This window comes from Uloborus diversus, chromosome 2 (assembly GCF_026930045.1).
Source record: "Uloborus diversus isolate 005 chromosome 2, Udiv.v.3.1, whole genome shotgun sequence".
Classification (NCBI taxonomy): domain Eukaryota; kingdom Metazoa; phylum Arthropoda; class Arachnida; order Araneae; family Uloboridae; genus Uloborus; species Uloborus diversus.
Genome location: NC_072732.1, coordinates 64,477,465 through 64,499,907, shown reverse-complemented (window position 1 = coordinate 64,499,907; position 22,443 = coordinate 64,477,465). Strand labels below are relative to the sequence as shown.

Here is a 22,443-nt window from a genome sequence, read left to right as displayed (position 1 = left end):
TACAAACGTAAACATGTGAAAGGCTGCTGCAACGGAATTCTCTTTCTCGTTTAATCTGATTAATAATAATACTCAAGATATAACATAAAGGATCAAGATGTAACGCAAGGATTCAGACCAAAAATTGGTATGGAAGTAAAACTAAACTGTTCTAAACGCGAATGAAAGAATAGTGAGGCGCAATTTGAATATGGCAAGAGAATAGGCGGTTTGTATTTTTTGGCGTAATGAAGTAAAAACAAATAACTCCTTCACTCTAGCATATTATTACGGTAGCGACAGGTCAGTCATTTAGGGGATCAGGCCTTCGACTTTGAATTTTTTTTAATATACAAGTGGGAGTGGTTTTTATAGCAATCTTATGAAATTTGCAATGGTTATACATACGCCTGTTATCCTCCCTCTCCCCTTTCACTGGAAAAATTCGAAATCACGGGCCAGGGTGGAAATAAAGTAGAAAAGTATCTTAATGAAATTTAATTTTCTCATAGATTTATCAACAATTACCCTAAGAACTGCAAAAAAAAAACTACGTTTTCAGTGAGATATACGTTGGTTAAAGTAAGATCAAAACTGCCGTGGGAACTCCTATCTCTTATGAGTAAAATTCTGAAATTACGTCGAAATGTTCACCGTCAAATCTTTTGAAATCAATGAAACCCGTAACTGCTAAAACAGGTGTCTTACACTCAGATTTTTGAAAAACGACTCTACGCAATGACAAATATTTTCAATTCTCAACATTCATGAAATTTATATATTCGATAGAACATCAAGGGACAATTTCAGAACAGCTATTTTATTGAAGGTTTTCAAGAGGATACTTTCATGCATGCGAAGTAGCGCTTGTCAGCTAATCACATTTTCCAATTTTAAATAGAAAAGAAAAAATTTCATAATGTAGGGTGAAATAACTGATATCAATGAGATTATTCAGATCAATTTTGACCTAGACTTATTTTTAAAATGAGTTTCAAAAAGTAATAGTTCTAGCTCAATATAGCTTGGTAATTCAGAAAGAAAAGAATACTGATAATAATAATAATAAACAAATAAGTTTTTCTCTCTCAGAAAAAATTGCTGTTTTAATTAGTGAATTTTTACTACGCAAATTATATAAGAATGCAAACTCAGTTTTTATTTAACACTCACGCTAGCTAAAGTGCTACAAAAATGAAAGGAATACACGGCTAATTTAGATTTTATTGATATCATGCTCAACCTCTCATATATAAATTCAGTATATTTTTCATTGTTTATTTAATTACACTGACTCACGTAAACGATTACGAAACTCACCTTAGAACGAAAATAAGGCTTGTTTTCGTTTAATTTCACTTGTATACTACATTTTTGTATGAATCCTCGCATTACTTCTTGAGATATAGCAGTCACATAAAACGATAAAAATTATTCAGTGATCCATCCTTTTGGGATGACTGAGGCCAAAAATAAATGAGCAACTCGCCCTTTAAGATATACCTGTAGACCAAATATTGTCTTACCCTTCTACAGTAGACCCTCGTTTTACGCGGGGGTTATGTTCCACGGAAATGCTGCGTAAATCGAAACCGCGTAAATTGAGACCTAATATTAGTGTCAAAATAGGAATTAGGTTCGGTAGATTAAAAAAAAATACTTCATTCTAGTGATGACTAATTGTATAATAAGTTTAATGTGAACTTATATCAATTTTTATGCACAATATGCATAAAGAAAACAAACTAATTTCGTGTTCTGTTTATGAAGAAGAGCTGACTATGATAGTCTTTTGGTAGTCATTAATAATTTTTCCTCCAATTCTTTGCTTAGCATTAACGCATCCATGATCACTTGCGTCATTTCCATGATATAATCTTCTTTCACTAACAAATCAGAAGGATCATTCCTATTGTCTACGGATGGTTCGAAAATTTTCAATGTGAGCATTTTTGGTTGTGTGTCACCGGAGTCGGTATCCTCGTTGGTTTTGACCTCCTTTGTCACTCCTAAAAGCTCTTCTTCCAGTGAGTTCTGAACTGTGTGAGTTTAATCACTTTACTTCTGATGGAAAAAGCTCTGGAACCAATCGCATAAAATGTCTCCAAGGACCCAAGTACGATTATTAGCACGCCAAAATGCAGTTAGTTACGTGTAATCTGCAATCTTTAGGAGCTTGGGTTTTGAAAGAGAGGAAAATGTTACCTGTTTGCATTGCCGCATCTGCGTAAAACCGAAACTCATCTGCGTAAATAAAATAAAGGTGTCAAATCTTCAACCGCGTATAATCGAAACCGCGTAAAATAAACCCGCTGAAAACGAGGGTCTACTGTATTACTTTTTGAGATATATCAATCACAGATAATAAAAAAGAAAGGAAAAAACATTCGATTGCTCCACCCTCTGGTGTTATTGAGTCCAAAATCTGTCCCCCTGCTGCTTCCGAACATTTTATTTGATTCCGTTCATCATTTTTTGAGCAATGACAGTCACGCATATCGATGAAAACGTTCAGTTACTCCACTATCTTGAACGAATTGACGCAAAAAACCACGCAGCCCTAAATCATATATGGGTACTTGCGGGTATCGTTCGAATTCTTACAACAGATTTTGACGTAGAATGTCCCCAAAAAATCGGTCACATACAAACGCACACTATTCTTGAAGAAAAGTTTAAAATAATTTAGCGAACGTCAGAACTGAACGTCGTCAGAACGTTTTACAGTTGGTAAATAGCGAGTCACAAGAAATAAGATAACGTAACGCTTGTATTCCATTTGTTTTCTGAAAAACAGCCGAGAGTTGCGAATCAAAACGGAATAATCTTTTTAGAATTTATCATGAAACTCAGTTAGTCCAGTCCCATTTTTAACGGAGACATTCATTAAAGGCAGTAACAATTTATTCTGCAAACTTGGTGTTAAACATCAATTTTGTACATTTAAATTTTTCTTACCAACTGAATAAACGAATTTTGGATCTACAACATTTTGGACAGGCGACATTTTGGCCGGGCGACATTTTGGCCCGACGACATTTTGGACAGAGGCGACGTTTTAGCCCGGCGACATTTTGGATCGGCAATATTTTGGCCCGTCGACATTTTGGACCGACGACATTTTGGACTGGCGACATTTTGGGCAGGCGACATTTTGTCCCGGCGACATTTTGGATCGGCAATATTTTGGCCCGGCGACATTTTGGACCGGCGACATTTTGGACCAGCGACATTTTGGACCGGCGACATTTTGGTCCGGCGACATTTTGGACCGGCGACATTTTGGCCCGGCGACATTTTGGACCGGCGACATTTTGGCCCGGCGACAATTCGGCCCGGCGACATTTTGGCCCGGCGACATTTTAGACCGGCGACATTTTGGAACGGCGACATTTCGGTGGCGACATTTTGACCCCAAACCGTTGCTTTTATCGTGTTAGCTACGACCGCTGGTTATAAAACAATAGATGGATACCCAAAAGTAGCCGTCAGATTTAACTTTCCTCTTGTGCTGTTTGATTTCTCATGAATTCGGAAGATGGCAGCAGCAGTAATCGCTATATTCTTCTGTCCATGTTTAGAACAAATCTAAACGTAGGGAATCCCCGGGATCATTTGATATTTTAAAAAAAGATTTTGGAAAGAAAAATTTCCAACAAAAAACAATGAAAAAGATTCTCGTCGCGCCGAAGCTTATAACTCGGTTCTTGACTATCTTTTCGACATGGTCAAATAATAAAATACTGAATTGCAGTTGAAAACCAGCATGAAATTTTGCTTAAGCTGCCTGTGTTTGCAAGATAAAATTCAATTTTCCCCCAAAATAAAACTCAATGTTTCGTTCAAGTTTGAAGGCTCGTCACTCTTAAATTCAGATCGCTGGATCTTGTAATGGTTAGTTTGAGATTGATATATTCTCAACACCATTGCGGAACGTGCGCAGATTCAAAAGTTTTAACTAACTGCGAAAGGGGGGAAACAATAATCAAATTGATAGTATTCACTTTAAAGCTTATATTAATGTCTAGTTTGTTACGAGCTGTCAACGGCCATATCATGTTGAAAATACCGGTTCTCGTCCGATCACCGAAGTCAAGCAACATCGGGCGTGGTCACTACTTGGGAGGGTGACCACCTGGGAACACCACGTGCTGTTGACATTTTTTAATTTTTTTAACACTTAAATAAATTTTTATACTTTAAGCCCCCTGACGTCTATGCTTTTGGAACGGCTTGAATTTCTTTTCTCTCCCAAAATGCATTTCTTTGCATAATTTTACGCAGAAAATAGAGCGACTCTTCATACTTCTACCGAAAAGTAATAGAAAGCAGTACTCAATATTACTCTCATATACCCTAGGGAAAACTTCAAACTTACTTCACGTTAGGCCATTCTGCATACTTTAAAAGCCTTCAATGTTCTTCAAGAGAGGCCACATTATTTGAGTTTTTTTTTTTTTTTTTTTTTTTTTTTAATTTTCGAATGAAAACAACTTCCAACTCTTCCCTTTACGAAATAAATTAATACCTTTATGCTGAGAAATAATAGGAAATATTCACCTTTTTAGCAAAAATAAACAGGTTACTGAATACACGCGTTTCGGGGTTTCCAGGCATCGCCTTTTCATTTCGAAGTTGTGAGCTTTTTCCGGATGTCTTTACATGCAAAAGCTCAAAAAACTGAGTCGAAAAAGGGGTTCCAGGAAACCCCGAAACAAGTGTATTCAGCAATTTGCTTATTTGTGATTAAAAAAACATTGGATATTTCCTATTATCTTCCCTTTACGTTTTCGTTTTTTTTTTCTCGCTTCCAAAATGTAGGAAAGGACTTCTCTTCACTCTAACACTAAAAACACATCATAATTTATCTACGCCATTTTTAGGTCAAATATTCAAGCAATGAAAGTTTTTCAAAAACAAATCTGATCTGGGGAAAAATTATTTCGAAAAATTGTTTTCTAAAAGAAGTGCCTGCCTGCGATCGTTACATGTGGGGGAGGGGAATATATATAAATATACCTCAGCACAAGTCTAAAAATTGCGCTTTTCCGTTTATAAGTGCATTGTATATAGAAACCTTTTCCACATCGAGCCATGTGAAAGTAATTCTTAAAAAAAAAAAAAATCCTTTTCAATTTGTTACCAGGGTTCAAAGAGAGCGGGTCACATTCTTTGCATGCGCCAGAAATACGATTTTCCTCGCTCCTGGTAAAATTACCATTATGTGATGTACTTCCTTCTGGCTCTGAGGCACATGTATTACTTTAAGTTACTTCTGCGAGGATGTGATCACTTTATTTAGTCTTAGTTACTATTTCAATTAGTTTACATTGCCAAAAGCAGTTTTAATTAGCACGTATCGCCAAAGATCGCCCAAATGACTTGCATAACGCAGAGATTAAACGAGGGCCTTTAGAAAATTAGCAGTATTACGCAAACTTGGATATGAATATAGAAACAAGTTGCTCTTGATTAACAAAAATATTCACTTACAGAAATAATTAAGAAATAAGAAAGGGCATCCGTTTGTCCGTGAGAGAGACAATCGCTAAATAAAACACAAACCTTTTGTACGGGCCTTAACACCAAATTTTTCAATACGAATATTTCTATACACGCTTATACGGAATGATATCAAATAGTTAAAAAAAAAGGGCGAGGTGTCGAGTAAAAAAAAAAAAAAAAAAAAAAGAGAAAAATCGCTTTCGTTAAACAAAGATTAAGGGTCTTCAATTGATTTATGACGTTGCGTGAAGAAATTTCAGTGCTTTGGATATAGAATATTTTTTTTAAATTCCTTTTATCGGTCTCCTAACTTTTTTTCGCATAAATATCTTGTTTAGTTAATACGTTGATAAACTAGAGGCTGGCTCACGAAAAAATGGTTCTACGAAAACGATGGGTTTTTTGCAAAACTTTTTTTTTTAAATTAAAATCCTTTTGTGTGTCAAGTTGTCCCAATATCAGTGACTTCACAGTAAGTTTTAGATGAATATGAATGAGAAGTGAGATACCTCGTCAAACATCGTTTTCCCTAAATGGGGGCGTTCTTTTCGAATTTCTGGCTGCTCCTATATTAAAGGAAAAATAGTGATATTCGCTTGCAAATAAGAAGGGGGGATTTTAAGCACACCGTTACATGTTTCAGGAATGAAACTCCAATACGTTGTCCGAATTACGTATCCTGGCAATGCGTGAAGTATGGAACTGCGAACTCGGGTCATAATTCACGTTGAAAACATTAAAAATCAAACTGTGTCACCATACAATTGATTCGCAGCGCGAAATCAATGCTGTTAACTACAGTCTTATTTAAACCATATAGGGGATTAAAACAATAAAGTAGATTGAAAGCATGACTAGGAATGGAAATAAGGCAGCAATATTTCGTTCGACCATTGCGTTTAATCGATAAGATTAAATAAAAGCGTCTTATCGAGACTACCAAACAATCACAGCGAGGTGTAGAAACTTACAGACGTATAACCAGCGAATTCAAGCAAATTAATTCATACAAATTGATTGTTAAATAAGGAAATTACTATAATAGACTGTTTGAAATACAAAACATTACTAAGAATGTGCTACATACCATTTCCAAACAGAGGCGGACGGATTTGAGTTCTTGTTGACCGGGCAAAGTTTACACGCTACTAAACACGACCGTTTTTCATTTTCTCGAGTACACTAAAAAAAGGTTTCACTCCTATCATATCCTCATGAAACTAGAAAGTAGCTCGCATATTTAAGGCAACAGAAACATTAATTCGGAAACTTGTTACAACACGTGTGATTTCGAGTACAAGCACTGACAACAAGATTTCCGAAACAAGTGCTGCCAGCCTCTACGTAACTCTAGGCGTAATTATCATTCTAAAACGCTTGGCCACGAGGATATTCTCGCTGATGGACTCGTGTAAAATTTGCACCAATCAGACTCCAAAAATTAGTCGCCTTCTAACCGTGTTTCTTAATTCTATTCATGTTAAAAGTAGCTGCCATGATCGCTACTGTTATTTTATATTGCACAACAGACTAAAACTGGAACGCGGCGCATTACTCTAAAAAGTACTGGAAAAAAATTAACGGCTGCAACACTGTGTTGCTTTTATCGTGTTAGCTACGACCGCTGGTTATAAAACAATAGATGGATACCCAAAAGTAGCCGTCAGATTTAACTTTCCTCTTGTGCTGTTTGATTTCTCATGAATTCGGAAGATGGCAGCAGCAGTAATCGCTATATTCTTCTGTCCATGTTTAGAACAAATCTAAACGTAGGGAATCCCCGGGATCATTTGATATTTTAAAAAAAAATTTTGGAAAGAAAAATTTCCAACAAAAAACAATGAAAAAGATTCTCGTCGCGCCGAAGCTTATAACTCGGTTCTTGACTATCTTTTCGACATGGTCAAATAATAAAATACTGAATTGCAGTTGAAAACCAGCATGAAATTTTGCTTAAGCTGCCTGTGTTTGCAAGATAAAATTCAATTTTCCCCCAAAATAAAACTCAATGTTTCGTTCAAGTTTGAAGGCTCGTCACTCTTAAATTCAGATCGCTGGATCTTGTAATGGTTAGTTTGAGATTGATATATTCTCAACACCATTGCGGAACGTGCGCAGATTCAAAAGTTTTAACTAACTGCGAAAGGGGGGAAACAATAATCAAATTGATAGTATTCACTTTAAAGCTTATATTAATGTCTAGTTTGTTACGAACTGTCAACGGCCATACCATGTTGAAAATACCGGTTCTCGTCCGATCACCGAAGTCAAGCAACATCGGGCGTGGTCACTACTTGGGAGGGTGACCACCTGGGAACACCACGTGCTGTTGACATTTTTTAATTTTTTTAACACTTAAATAAATTTTTATACTTTAAGCCCCCTGACGTCTATGCTTTTGGAACGGCTTGAATTTCTTTTCTCTCCCAAAATGCATTTCTTTGCATAATTTTACGCAGAAAATAGAGCGACTCTTCATACTTCTACCGAAAAGTAATAGAAAGCAGTACTCAATATTACTCTCATATACCCTAGGGAAAACTTCAAACTTACTTCACGTTAGGCCATTCTGCATACTTTAAAAGCCTTCAATGTTCTTCAAGAGAGGCCACATTATTTGAGTTTTTTTTTTTTTTTTTTTTTTTTTTTTAATTTTCGAATGAAAACAACTTCCAACTCTTCCCTTTACGAAATAAATTAATACCTTTATGCTGAGAAATAATAGGAAATATTCACCTTTTTAGCAAAAATAAACAGGTTACTGAATACACGCGTTTCGGGGTTTCCAGGCATCGCCTTTTCATTTCGAAGTTGTGAGCTTTTTCCGGATGTCTTTACATGCAAAAGCTCAAAAAACTGAGTCGAAAAAGGGGTTCCAGGAAACCCCGAAACAAGTGTATTCAGCAATTTGCTTATTTGTGATTAAAAAAACATTGGATATTTCCTATTATCTTCCCTTTACGTTTTCGTTTTTTTTTTCTCGCTTCCAAAATGTAGGAAAGGACTTCTCTTCACTCTAACACTAAAAACACATCATAATTTATCTACGCCATTTTTAGGTCAAATATTCAAGCAATGAAAGTTTTTCAAAAACAAATCTGATCTGGGGAAAAATTATTTCGAAAAATTGTTTTCTAAAAGAAGTGCCTGCCTGCGATCGTTACATGTGGGGGAGGGGAATATATATAAATATACCTCAGCACAAGTCTAAAAATTGCGCTTTTCCGTTTATAAGTGCATTGTATATAGAAACCTTTTCCACATCGAGCCATGTGAAAGTAATTCTTAAAAAAAAAAAAAATCCTTTTCAATTTGTTACCAGGGTTCAAAGAGAGCGGGTCACATTCTTTGCATGCGCCAGAAATACGATTTTCCTCGCTCCTGGTAAAATTACCATTATGTGATGTACTTCCTTCTGGCTCTGAGGCACATGTATTACTTTAAGTTACTTCTGCGAGGATGTGATCACTTTATTTAGTCTTAGTTACTATTTCAATTAGTTTACATTGCCAAAAGCAGTTTTAATTAGCACGTATCGCCAAAGATCGCCCAAATGACTTGCATAACGCAGAGATTAAACGAGGGCCTTTAGAAAATTAGCAGTATTACGCAAACTTGGATATGAATATAGAAACAAGTTGCTCTTGATTAACAAAAATATTCACTTACAGAAATAATTAAGAAATAAGAAAGGGCATCCGTTTGTCCGTGAGAGAGACAATCGCTAAATAAAACACAAACCTTTTGTACGGGCCTTAACACCAAATTTTTCAATACGAATATTTCTATACACGCTTATACGGAATGATATCAAATAGTTAAAAAAAAAGGGCGAGGTGTCGAGTAAAAAAAAAAAAAAAAAAAAAAGAGAAAAATCGCTTTCGTTAAACAAAGATTAAGGGTCTTCAATTGATTTATGACGTTGCGTGAAGAAATTTCAGTGCTTTGGATATAGAATATTTTTTTTAAATTCCTTTTATCGGTCTCCTAACTTTTTTTCGCATAAATATCTTGTTTAGTTAATACGTTGATAAACTAGAGGCTGGCTCACGAAAAAATGGTTCTACGAAAACGATGGGTTTTTTGCAAAACTTTTTTTTTTAAATTAAAATCCTTTTGTGTGTCAAGTTGTCCCAATATCAGTGACTTCACAGTAAGTTTTAGATGAATATGAATGAGAAGTGAGATACCTCGTCAAACATCGTTTTCCCTAAATGGGGGCGTTCTTTTCGAATTTCTGGCTGCTCCTATATTAAAGGAAAAATAGTGATATTCGCTTGCAAATAAGAAGGGGGGATTTTAAGCACACCGTTACATGTTTCAGGAATGAAACTCCAATACGTTGTCCGAATTACGTATCCTGGCAATGCGTGAAGTATGGAACTGCGAACTCGGGTCATAATTCACGTTGAAAACATTAAAAATCAAACTGTGTCACCATACAATTGATTCGCAGCGCGAAATCAATGCTGTTAACTACAGTCTTATTTAAACCATATAGGGGATTAAAACAATAAAGTAGATTGAAAGCATGACTAGGAATGGAAATAAGGCAGCAATATTTCGTTCGACCATTGCGTTTAATCGATAAGATTAAATAAAAGCGTCTTATCGAGACTACCAAACAATCACAGCGAGGTGTAGAAACTTACAGACGTATAACCAGCGAATTCAAGCAAATTAATTCATACAAATTGATTGTTAAATAAGGAAATTACTATAATAGACTGTTTGAAATACAAAACATTACTAAGAATGTGCTACATACCATTTCCAAACAGAGGCGGACGGATTTGAGTTCTTGTTGACCGGGCAAAGTTTACACGCTACTAAACACGACCGTTTTTCATTTTCTCGAGTACACTAAAAAAAGGTTTCACTCCTATCATATCCTCATGAAACTAGAAAGTAGCTCGCATATTTAAGGCAACAGAAACATTAATTCGGAAACTTGTTACAACACGTGTGATTTCGAGTACAAGCACTGACAACAAGATTTCCGAAACAAGTGCTGCCAGCCTCTACGTAACTCTAGGCGTAATTATCATTCTAAAACGCTTGGCCACGAGGATATTCTCGCTGATGGACTCGTGTAAAATTTGCACCAATCAGACTCCAAAAATTAGTCGCCTTCTAACCGTGTTTCTTAATTCTATTCATGTTAAAAGTAGCTGCCATGATCGCTACTGTTATTTTATATTGCACAACAGACTAAAACTGGAACGCGGCGCATTACTCTAAAAAGTACTGGAAAAAAATTAACGGCTGCAACACTGTGTTGCTTTTATCGTGTTAGCTACGACCGCTGGTTATAAAACAATAGATGGATACCCAAAAGTAGCCGTCAGATTTAACTTTCCTCTTGTGCTGTTTGATTTCTCATGAATTCGGAAGATGGCAGCAGCAGTAATCGCTATATTCTTCTGTCCATGTTTAGAACAAATCTAAACGTAGGGAATCCCCGGGATCATTTGATATTTTAAAAAAAAATTTTGGAAAGAAAAATTTCCAACAAAAAACAATGAAAAAGATTCTCGTCGCGCCGAAGCTTATAACTCGGTTCTTGACTATCTTTTCGACATGGTCAAATAATAAAATACTGAATTGCAGTTGAAAACCAGCATGAAATTTTGCTTAAGCTGCCTGTGTTTGCAAGATAAAATTCAATTTTCCCCCAAAATAAAACTCAATGTTTCGTTCAAGTTTGAAGGCTCGTCACTCTTAAATTCAGATCGCTGGATCTTGTAATGGTTAGTTTGAGATTGATATATTCTCAACACCATTGCGGAACGTGCGCAGATTCAAAAGTTTTAACTAACTGCGAAAGGGGGGAAACAATAATCAAATTGATAGTATTCACTTTAAAGCTTATATTAATGTCTAGTTTGTTACGAACTGTCAACGGCCATACCATGTTGAAAATACCGGTTCTCGTCCGATCACCGAAGTCAAGCAACATCGGGCGTGGTCAGTACTTGGGATACCACGTGCTGTTGACATTTTTTAATTTTTTTAACACTTAAATAAATTTTTATACTTTAAGCCCCCTGACGTCTATGCTTTTGGAACGGCTTGAATTTATTTTCTCTCCCAAAATGCATTTCTTTGCATAATTTTACGCAGAAAATAGAGCGACTCTTCATACTTCTACCGAAAAGTAATAGAAAGCAGTACTCAATATTACTCTCATATACCCTAGGGAAAACTTCAAACTTACTTCACGTTAGGCCATTCTGCATACTTTAAAAGCCTTCAATGTTCTTCAAGAGAGGCCACATTATTTGAGTTTTTTTTTTTTTTTTTTTTTAATTTTCGAATGAAAACAACTTCCAACTCTTCCCTTTACGAAATAAATTAATACCTTTATGCTGAGAAATAATAGGAAATATTCACCTTTTTAGCAAAAATAAACAGGTTACTGAATACACGCGTTTCGGGGTTTCCAGGCATCGCCTTTTCATTTCGAAGTTGTGAGCTTTTTCCGGATGTCTTTACATGCAAAAGCTCAAAAAACTGAGTCGAAAGAGGGGTTCCAGGAAACCCCGAAACAAGTGTATTCAGCAATTTGCTTATTTGTGATTAAAAAAACATTGGATATTTCCTATTATCTTCCCTTTACGTTTTCGTTTTTTTTTTTTTCTCGCTTCCAAAATGTAGGAAAGGACTTCTCTTCACTCTAACACTAAAAACACATCATAATTTATCTACGCCATTTTTAGGTCAAATATTCAAGCAATGAAAGTTTTTCAAAAACAAATCTGATCTGGGGAAAAATTATTTCGAAAAATTGTTTTCTAAAAGAAGTGCCTGCCTGCGATCGTTACATGTGGGGGAGGGGAATATATATAAATATACCTCAGCACAAGTCTAAAAATTGCGCTTTTCCGTTTATAAGTGCATTGTATATAGAAACCTTTTCCACATCGAGCCATGTGAAAGTAATTCTTAAAAAAAAAAAAAAATCCTTTTCAATTTGTTACCAGGGTTCAAAGAGAGCGGGTCACATTCTTTGCATGCGCCAGAAATACGATTTTCCTCGCTCCTGGTAAAATTACCATTATCTGATGTACTTCCTTCTGGCTCTGAGGCACATGTATTACTTTAAGTTACTTCTGCGAGGATGTGATCACTTTATTTAGTCTTAGTTACTATTTCAATTAGTTTACATTGCCAAAAGCAGTTTTAATTAGCACGTATCGCCAAAAATCGCCCAAATTACCTTATGACTTACATAACGCAGAGACTAAACGAGGGCCTTTAGAAAATTAGCAGTATTACGCAAACTTGGATATGAATATAGAAACAAGTTGCTCTTGATTAACAAAAATATTCACTTACAGAAATAATTAAGAAATAAGAAAGGGCATCCGTTTGTCCGTGAGGGAGACAATCGCTAAATAAAACACAAACCTTTTGTACGGGCCTTAATACCAAACTTTTTAATACGAATATTTCTATACACGCTTCTTATACGGAATGATATCAAATAGTTAAAAAAATAGGGCGAAGTGTCGAGTAAAAAAAAGAGAAAAATCGCTTTCGTTAAACAAAGATTAAGGGTCTTCAATTGATTTATGACGTTGCGTGAAGAAATTTCAGCGCTATGGATATAGAATCTTTTTTTTTTTTTTTTAAATTCCTTTTATCGGTCTCCTAACTTTTTTTCGATAAATATCTTGTTTAGTTAATACGTTGATAAACTAGAGGCTGGCGCACGAAAAAATGGTTCTACGAAAACGATGGGTTTTTTTGCTAAACTTTTTTTCTTTTTAATTAAAATCCTTTTGCGTGTCCAGTTGTCCCAATATCAGTGACTTCACAGTAAGTTTTAGATGAATAAGAATGAGAAGTGAGATACCTCGTCAAACATCGTTTTCCCTAAATGGGGACGTTCTTTTCGAATTTCTGGCTGCTCCTATATTAAAGGAAAAATAGTGATATTCGCTTACAAATAAGAAGGGGTGATTTTAAGCACACGTTACATGTTTCAGGAATGAAACTCGAGTAGGTTGTCCGAATTACGTATCCTGGCAATGCGTGAAGTATGGAACTGCGAACTCGGGTCATAATTCACGTTGAAAACATTAAAAATCTAACTGTGTCACCATACAATTGATTCGCAGCGCGAAATCAATGCTGTTAACTACAGTCTTTTTTAAACCATATAGGGGATTAAAACAATAAAGTAGATTGAAAACATGACTAGGAACGGAAATAAGGCAACAATTTTTCGTTCGACCATTGCGTTTAATCGATAAGATTAAATAAAAGCGTCTTATCGAGACTACCAATCAATCACAGCGAGGTGTAGAAACTTACAGACGTATAACCAGCGAATTCAAGCAAATTAATTCATACAAATTGATTGTTAAATAAGGAAATTACTATAATAAACTGTTTGAAATACAAAACATTACTAAGAAGGTGCTACATACCATTTCCAATCAGAGGCGGACGGATTTGAGTTCTTTTTGACCGGGCAAAGTTTTTCACGCTACTAAAAACGACCCTTTTTCATTTTCTCGAGTACACTAAAAAAAGGTTTCACTCCTATCATATCCTCATGAAACTAGAAAGTAGCTCGCATATTTAAGGCAACAGAAACAATAATTCGGAAACTTGTTACAACACGTGTGATTTCGAGTACAAGCACTGACAACAAGATTTCCGAAACAAGTGCTGCCAGCCTCTACGTAATACTCGGCGTAATTTTCATTCTAAAACTCTCGGCCACGAGGATATTCTCGCTGATGGACTCGTGTAAAATTTGCACCAATCAGACTCCAAAAATTAGTCGCCTTCTAACCATATTTCTTAATTCAACTCATGTTAAATGTAGCAGCCAAACATTTCCAGGAAACAATTTATTTTGAGGTTCGAGAAACGCAATTACAGGCCTTCTTTGTAAAAGTTTGGATTAGGTGGCTCTAACTCGGAATTTTTTCTGAATAGATGATCCAAAAATGGAACTTTAGACGAGTTTTAATGATGAAAGTTTTTGGATTTTTCTCAAATTTGTTTTCCGAAATTTAGGTTCGAAATACAGAACAGAATTTTATCTTTGATAACGAGAAGAAATGTTCGGAGACATTCATCCGGAAATTGCATTGAAATATGTCATAAAAAATTTTGTACGATCTTTTATCATATAAAGAGTGAGTTAAGAATTTTTGTTATTTTTGACGAATTTATGGGACGGGCGGACAGGATGAGCTTCGAGACTCTTCTCCGGAATATTTCCAAAATCAAGTCCCTAAAACGCAATTTTGAGACATCTTTAAATATAAGGGTTCAGGTTTAGAGAACTTCTCATAAAAACTTTTAAAATTGAAGTTCCAAAAACGAAATTTTAAACAATTTTAGATTCTGTCAGAGGGAGGTGAACTCGGGATTCCTTCGCGGACATTTTTATAGATTGAAGTCCTTAAACCAAAATTTAAGATATTCTTAGTGGACTTTGGGGATCAGGTACTCTAATGTGAGGGCCGGGGGGAGTTTCCGCAGCCCCATAGTCCCTTTTGTGGATTCCCCACTGCGCTCAAGTATTGGGATCTAGTCTAAAATGATGCTATTTTCCTCTATGTATTTTAAGTTTTCTATGCAATGTTATTTTTAATGTAGGGATAATGTCACTATCCCGTAAGAAACGCTTCGCGATCTCTTAGGGGGTAGCACCCACAGGTTGGGAACCCATGCTCTGGGCCGTCGCTAGGTCAAACAACTGGGGGGTATAAACATTTGGCGGCCCCATAATTGTTTCAAACGCATGTTCCAATATGCAGAGAAATAGAGAGAAGTTTTAGCTTCTGATTTAGCAGGGATAGTCATATTACTAGACCTTAGTACTAACAATATAAATTTAATCGTAAGGATAATATTCAGTCAAAACGAGCTGATGTGTGCATCACATGACTTCCTTTTACACCAATTTAATGTTGTTTCCCCATTAATTGCAATTTTAATGTGATTCAATAGTTAACTCTCTAAATATCACCAACAGCGGCCAAATTGAAACCAATTAAAAAAGAAAATCGCCAACCAAGTTGGCGACAAAAATTGACGACCAAAAGATGGCGATATATCGCCAAATGTCCAACAAATTATAACACCATTTGAGTTAGCATCGAAATTAGCAATGATTTCCCCCCAAAAAGGTGCAAAAGACCCCTTTATAAACACCCGAATGCAACCAAAAGGGGAGGTGCACAACTAGATCCCACTAGGAGTCTACGTACCAAATTTCAACTTTCTAGGACATATCGTTCTTGAGTTATGCGACATACATACGTACATACAGACATCACGAGAAAACTCATTGTAATTAACTCGGGAATCGTCAAAAAGGATATTTCGGGCGTCTATACGTTCTTAGGTATATATGCACGTGTGGTTGGGTCGATAAAAAGCTCAACATTCATTCGGGGGTGAGCAAAATGTAAATTAAGGTCGATTTTTGCGTGAAATTTTTTTCGCGAATGCAATACTTCCTTTTTCGTTAAAAGAAGTATAAAATGGGTGACGGAGGGCTTCCTCCTGGCATTTTTTTCGAAATTGAAGATATAGAAACACAGATTTAGACTATATTTTAAGTTAGGGATAAAAGGGAAGGAGGTCTGATAGCCTCCGCAGAAAATCCCCCCCCCCCCTCAAATTTAAGTTCCCAAAACAAATCGTATGTTATATTTGATTATGTTCAGGAGAGGGGGTTCCGGGCTCTCCCCCTGAAAATTTTTTAGATTGTTAGTTGAAAAACACAGATTTAGACGATCTATAGTGATGCTGATGTTAAGGAAGGAAGAGACTCGGGGTCATCCCTCGATAAATTTTCTAACTCCAAGAACGCAATTGTGAATTATTTCTTATTATGATAGATAATGGAGGGTCCGGGGGCTTTCCTCTGGTAAAATTTGAAAATTGTAGTTGAAAAATGCAGTTTTAGACGATCTATGGTGACATTAAGGAAAAAAGAGATGCGGGCGTCAATCCCCGAAATTTTTTGAAATTGAAACCTTAAAATGCGGTTGTAGGCTTTTTTGTTAAAATTGAGTGGACCACCAGTTTCTTGAAATTAAAGCTCCGAAAACGTAGTTTAAGATAACCTTCATTGAAGGGGCTCGCGTACAGAAATGCTTCGTAATTAAAGCACTAAAAACGAGATTAATGACGTTTTTCGATATCGTTGGCGAGAGGTTGGGAGTCCTCTCCTGGCAACTTTTGAAAACTGAAATTCAATTAACGCAATCGTAGGGGAATTTCAATACTGTTACAGGGGTAGGGAGATCTTCCCCAAAAAATTTTCTGAAGCCTTAACAATGAAATTTTTGAGGATCTTCGGTAATATTAGGAGCACAACAGATTCGAGAAATTTTTTTTTATTATTATTTAAGTTCAAAAGACGAAATTTTTTCGACCATGAATGATTAATTGAGAGCGTTTCTTGGGGATTACGTTGAGAGCACTTTCATGGTTTCTGAAATTGCAGTCCTAAATACTCATGTGTAGGCCATCTTTATTCGCGTTAGGGCAAGAGATGAGGTTTGAGAACGTTTTGCCAGATCGTATATATGTCGGCGACCCATGCATTTTTCTCCATTATGCAACGATTTTCGGGACAATATTTTTCCTCAAAAAAATTGCACATGGCTATGTTTCGGCGACCCCTATGAAGCCATCCTATTTATTTGTCTTTTTTTTTTAAACTGAAGAACCCTGAAGCATGGCTATGTATAGCCAGGGCCACCAAGAGACACGGCGTACACTTTTTCTCCCCGGTCCTCCATCCTATTATGCTAATTTTACTCTATGCACAATACTTTAATTTGAGCTGTGCCCATTGTTTCCGACTACGCAGATATACCCAGTCTGCAGCCTATTGAATAGTGCACTGAATACTTTTTTTTTGCATTAAAAAATGTTTGAAGCGTACATTTCTGCGGCCCTCACTTAGATAATCTTAATAAAAGAGAATCACACATTTTTCATTCAAATTTTACATAAAAAATGCTTTTTGTCACTATTATTTCAATTGTTCATTTATATTTAATATATATATATTTTTTAAACAACGAAGAGTTTCCCTTTTCCTTCGTTTGTTTCATCGCTAAAAGGAAATTGGCGGCCCCCGCTTCTGAAAAACTGGGGGGTTGTAGCACCCCCACACCCCCCTTGGTGTCGGCCCTGCCCATGCTCTAGTCAATAATTTTTCCAACCCTCCATTTTTTCGTGAATTTTGGAAACAATTATTATGATTTGCTTCTTCGAGTTGTTCGCTTTTTTCTACTCTTTTTGTTTCAAGACTTCTAATTGGTTACCCCCTTGCTTGCGCCACGTGGTTGACTTGTAGGTCGCTGTTTTATTGGTTATAGTCTCTTTTCACGAATTCCTATTGGTTGACCCATTTGGTATAAATACCAGTGTCCATTTGGTTGCAATTCAATCACATAGTTTTTTTTTTCTTTTTTGCAAATTGGGAGTGGTATTTTAACTCATCGTTGAATGTTTGAGTTCGTTTTCAGTTAAATTAGGAGCTTTAACATGAAATATTCCAAAAGTTTTGTATGCGTCCATCTTACCAATTTGTATTACATCTTTATTTTACAACGCAACCCCATTTTAGTTATCAGACTAATTGAACGGTTTTCAATTTGGATGTTAAATTTTGAGTACACAACTTAATGCATAAAAAAATAAAAATACAAGTGAACTTTTTTTGTGTATTCATAAATTTAGGAAGTGAAACAAAAGAAGAACATAACTCAATTAATTTTTATTCCACTAAAGGCATAAAAGTGATGTTTGAATTAAAAACATAAGTAAAATGCAAAGCCAAAACATGGCTTCAATACTATTGAATCACAAAACCTCATTCAAAAACGTATAAAACATACACAGAAAAGAGAAAATTTAGAAATATACTTGTACATTTTTATACTCCCCCCCCCCTTTCATAAAAATATTAGCATCATAATATTTTCGTTAAAACAGTATCCATATTTTTTTCCCAGGCGATAACTTTCAAGAATTTAAATTTTTTTTTAAGCAAATAAATAAATAATTTAAAATATATATATATATATATATATATATATATATATATATATATATATATTTTTTTTTTTTTTGCACGTGTCATGGGGTGGGGCAAGGCCCGATTACTGAATAGACCAACTAGGCCATGGCGTAGGGCTGCCGCTTTTAGGGTCCCCGAAATGGTCAAAATTGTTTGCGGCAATAGCTAAAATTTCAAGGTTTTACTACAGAGGGGCCTTAAAAAAGTGTTTGGCCTTGGCCCTCCTGATATCTTAATCAGGCCCTGGGAAGGGGGGGGGGGCACCCCGGATGTTAAAGGACTACTTACAACTATGTTACAAATTTTCTCCCTTATGTGATTAAAATGAAAACACTAAGTGCAGTAAAACAAACAGTATTCAAATACCTTACAAAATCTAATTGTTACATACATAATAAACGAAAAAAAAAATATCCACACTGTAAGACATGTACACCTGCATTATGTACATAACACAGCTACAAAAAGTGTTAATCACAGCAGTTAGACAATATTAATTCGTTTATTTCATTAATAAATATCAATTATTCGATTTCAAATTCAAAAAATAGGTAATTTTTACACGATGTTAGCAAATGTCTTGCGTTTTTTGAGTAACATCCTTTTTTAAATTTGCAGGCCAATGTAAATTATTTTAGTCAACAAATGGCAGCACCAACATTGTACAAAAATTCCATGACTTCTTTTTAAACATTTGACTTGACTATAAAACTGAGACTGATTACGATTAGGTGACAAGATTCAAAAACTACTTTGAAACCAAACAAATAATGTTTTCTTTTCCAATGAAGAACATCCTAGTAGGAAAAAATCACTCTGAATTTAAATTACAGACATTTTTCTTAACGCTCCAAAAGCTGAAGACTCTTTTTAAACCTGCTTTAGTTAGGAAGTCATAACAGAAACAAAGCGACGATGTTAAATGAAATAAAATCGGAAATTTAAAAACGATGATTAAAATGACAAGTACCAAACTAGAGATCATTAAAAACATTGAAAATGCGAATAACACAACTGAAATTATGCAGGAAATTAAGTTACAGGATGAAATTCTTCAAATGAAGGTATTTTTCTGAAATAGTTTTAAAAAGCTTAAAAAATGCGCAAAATCAACAATGAAACTTGAACCATTTCTAGTAATTTTTGTTTCGAAGACATAACCAATACAGTCAGTCAGCAGTTTTAAACAAACCTTTAGCCAAATTCTTCACCCGTTCCAATTTTCTCGACTTTTTATTTAAATCACAATTTTACAATTAATATAACAGGATAGGAAAAGATTTTGATACAGATTTAATTCAAATTTCAGTTTTAGAAAGATTATTTCACAATATCAGTAATACTGATTCTTTAGCTATAATTTTTACAGTTCATTGAAACAATGACTTTACAAATAGCTCACTGAATTTAACTGCATTACATTTATTTATACATACATATCAACAACTATTTCTTTTATTTTGTATACAAAACTTGGAAAATTATCCCCAATCGTTTTCAATCACATGAGCACGCGTTTTCCAGTTCTTCTGAAGCTCTCCGGCACACAAAACAATCAACAATCATTCGGGAACAACTAAACACAAATGGAACACAGAAAACTTAAAACTTCTTAAAAATAAGCTTTTGAACAGAAAATTATTTTTCTAAACAGAGAAAAAAAATCACGTATACATAAGAATGACTGATACCAGCAAATAACAGGAACTGCATTCGAAATCTAAACCCAACAAAACGCAGTCGTAGTCCAATCTTACGAGGCCACTGTAATTAATGCCTTTCCAGTTTCAGTTCCGGTTGATTTTGCATTTTAACATTTAGCTAGAAAACTTGCTGACAGGGTGCTGGGGACAGTTTTTGAATTATCAGCACCAGAGAAAGAAAATTTTCTCTTGCACTTCTCACTGTATTTCTTCTCCGACCATCTTCCCTTAAATAATCCGATTGATGCAGACATATACATATATAATGATTTTGCTTTTTCCTAAATGGCACTGTGATTCATTTGCCACGTGGTCAGTGTAACCGTAGGCCGGGCAGAAGTGTGACTAGTAGCACAGCAAGGAAGAGGAGAGTGCTGGAGGTGGAGGAGGACGTTGCACTGTTGTCCTTGACTTTGATGTTCACATCACGGGAATCCCCACTGTCGAAGTTGAAGTCGCTACGCTGTGTCCCTAAAACAGAAAAAGAAATTTATAGAACAAATGCAAACAAACGAAATCTGAAATCGATTGCTAACAAAAATGAACTTTCAACACTTGCCGATTACTATAGGCCGAACACTTCTTTTCTGTACTGCGATGGCAAAAATTTCCACCATAACGGGTTGCTATTTTATCATTAACCTTTGCCACATTTAGAGTTTTCTCGCCGCATTATCGATTCTGTTTGTATTGAACATAGGTTTGTTGGTCGAGGGTTTTTTTTTTTTTCATTTCTTTGAAATATATGAATGCGCTTAGTTCAAAAGTTTCCACACACATGAATTTGCACAAAAAGATCAATCTTTCTTCTTTCAGAGTTTTTAAGCAATCAAGATTGCTTATTGATTGCACATTGCCGCACCTTGAATTCTCATTCTATTGTCTTTGTGATTGATAGTTAGAGTCGCGTGATCTATTACGGAGTGAAGTGTGAAATTTATGAAGGTTAAATTTTTTATTACACCTTTTCTTTTCCCCGATCGGCAGGCGGGCCAGTCCGCCCCTGTACAACAATGAATAGACCATACGACGAAGGCTTTTAAATAAATGAACAATTATTTGTATTTCCGGTACACAAGAGAATTGACTAAAATTTATCTAGTCTAACAATTTACGCTGACAATACACAACAGCGTACTTAAATTCAGAGGAATTCACTCTTGAGAATACTGGAAAATTAACCGTGATTCAAGCTTCGGTGAACCCATATCTAAATGAAAGCTAAAACATTTAACTATGCCATTAAGAAAGACCCTCCCTCTCCTCCCCCTGCGTAGTAAACACCTCATGATTGACTGCCGATAAATATGAATACGCTAGATAGGAAAAAGATTTTTATTTTGTAGTCAACTACTGAAAATGTGTACAAAACGGGACATAACTTACCAACGCGAAATATTGTATATTTAGCCTTTTGTGCCATTAAACAGTTATAGGACTGCCCGATTTTCGTCACTTTAATTCTGCTAGTACGGACAAGTAGAGCATAAATAGTTTTTGAGAACCGTTTAGTTGAATGTCATCGATTTCCTTAACTTCAATTACTAAACTGCATGCAGAATAAAACGAATGTGTACACTGAAAACTCTTAACACATCGCACCCCGGCAAGGAAAGGGACACCAAAAATGGGGGACGTTACTATGTTACCCTTTTCTTAGGATTCAAAAAGAGTTATCCTTCAAGCATGCAATTCTATTGCCACTTGTGTAATTTTCATTGCCCCCCCCCCCCCCGCATAGAACACGCCGCCCGCGTAGCTGACTGATGAGGAACGTTGTTTTGTTTATTCTTACAAATTAAAAATCACGATTAATCACAATGCCACAAATTTCGAGTAAAATATTCAAAAATTGGATCCTGGCAAAACAATACCTGGCAATTGACAAAAAAAAATTTGAATTTTGACATTTTGAATTCAAATTATGTTTTTCGCAATCACGAGTGTGTGTGTGTGTGTGGAGGGGGAGGTATGTGTGTAGGCATATGTGTTTGTGTCTGTGTGCAGGCATGAGTGTGTGGGTAATTGTGTGTAGGTGTGTGTTTGTGTAGGTGTCTGTATGTATGCGTGTGTGTATGTGTTTGTATGTGTATATATATGTGTGTGTAGGTGTGTGTATGCATGCGTGTGTGTGTGTGTGTGTAGCATATGGATGCAACCTGGAGACGGTTTTCGCTATAGGAGCAG

General features: G+C 35.7%; 1 protein-coding gene, 2 non-coding genes and 1 pseudogene across 3 annotated transcripts in view; 3 read left to right on the top strand and 1 right to left on the bottom strand.

The window, feature by feature from the left end:
• The first annotated feature begins 4,020 nt into the window (after window positions 1-4,020).
• Window positions 4,021-4,139, top strand: LOC129217842 (5S ribosomal RNA). The gene has a single exon (XR_008580269.1). It is a non-coding gene; the product is annotated as a 5S ribosomal RNA (ribosomal RNA).
• A 3,561-nt stretch (window positions 4,140-7,700) lies between these two features.
• LOC129217841 (5S ribosomal RNA) lies at window positions 7,701-7,819 on the top strand. Its single transcript, XR_008580268.1, has one exon. It is a non-coding gene; the product is annotated as a 5S ribosomal RNA (ribosomal RNA).
• A 3,562-nt stretch (window positions 7,820-11,381) lies between these two features.
• On the top strand, window positions 11,382-11,483 carry LOC129217843 (5S ribosomal RNA; annotated as a pseudogene).
• A 7,121-nt stretch (window positions 11,484-18,604) lies between these two features.
• The window catches only part of LOC129235202 (glypican-5-like), a 202,983-nt gene continuing 199,144 nt past the window's right edge, over window positions 18,605-22,443 (bottom strand). Inside the window, exon 7 of the mRNA XM_054868908.1 lies at window positions 18,605-20,727. Within this exon, the coding sequence (XP_054724883.1) occupies window positions 20,570-20,727 (158 nt within the window). The 3' untranslated portion in view covers window positions 18,605-20,569. The remainder of the gene's footprint in view (window positions 20,728-22,443) is intronic.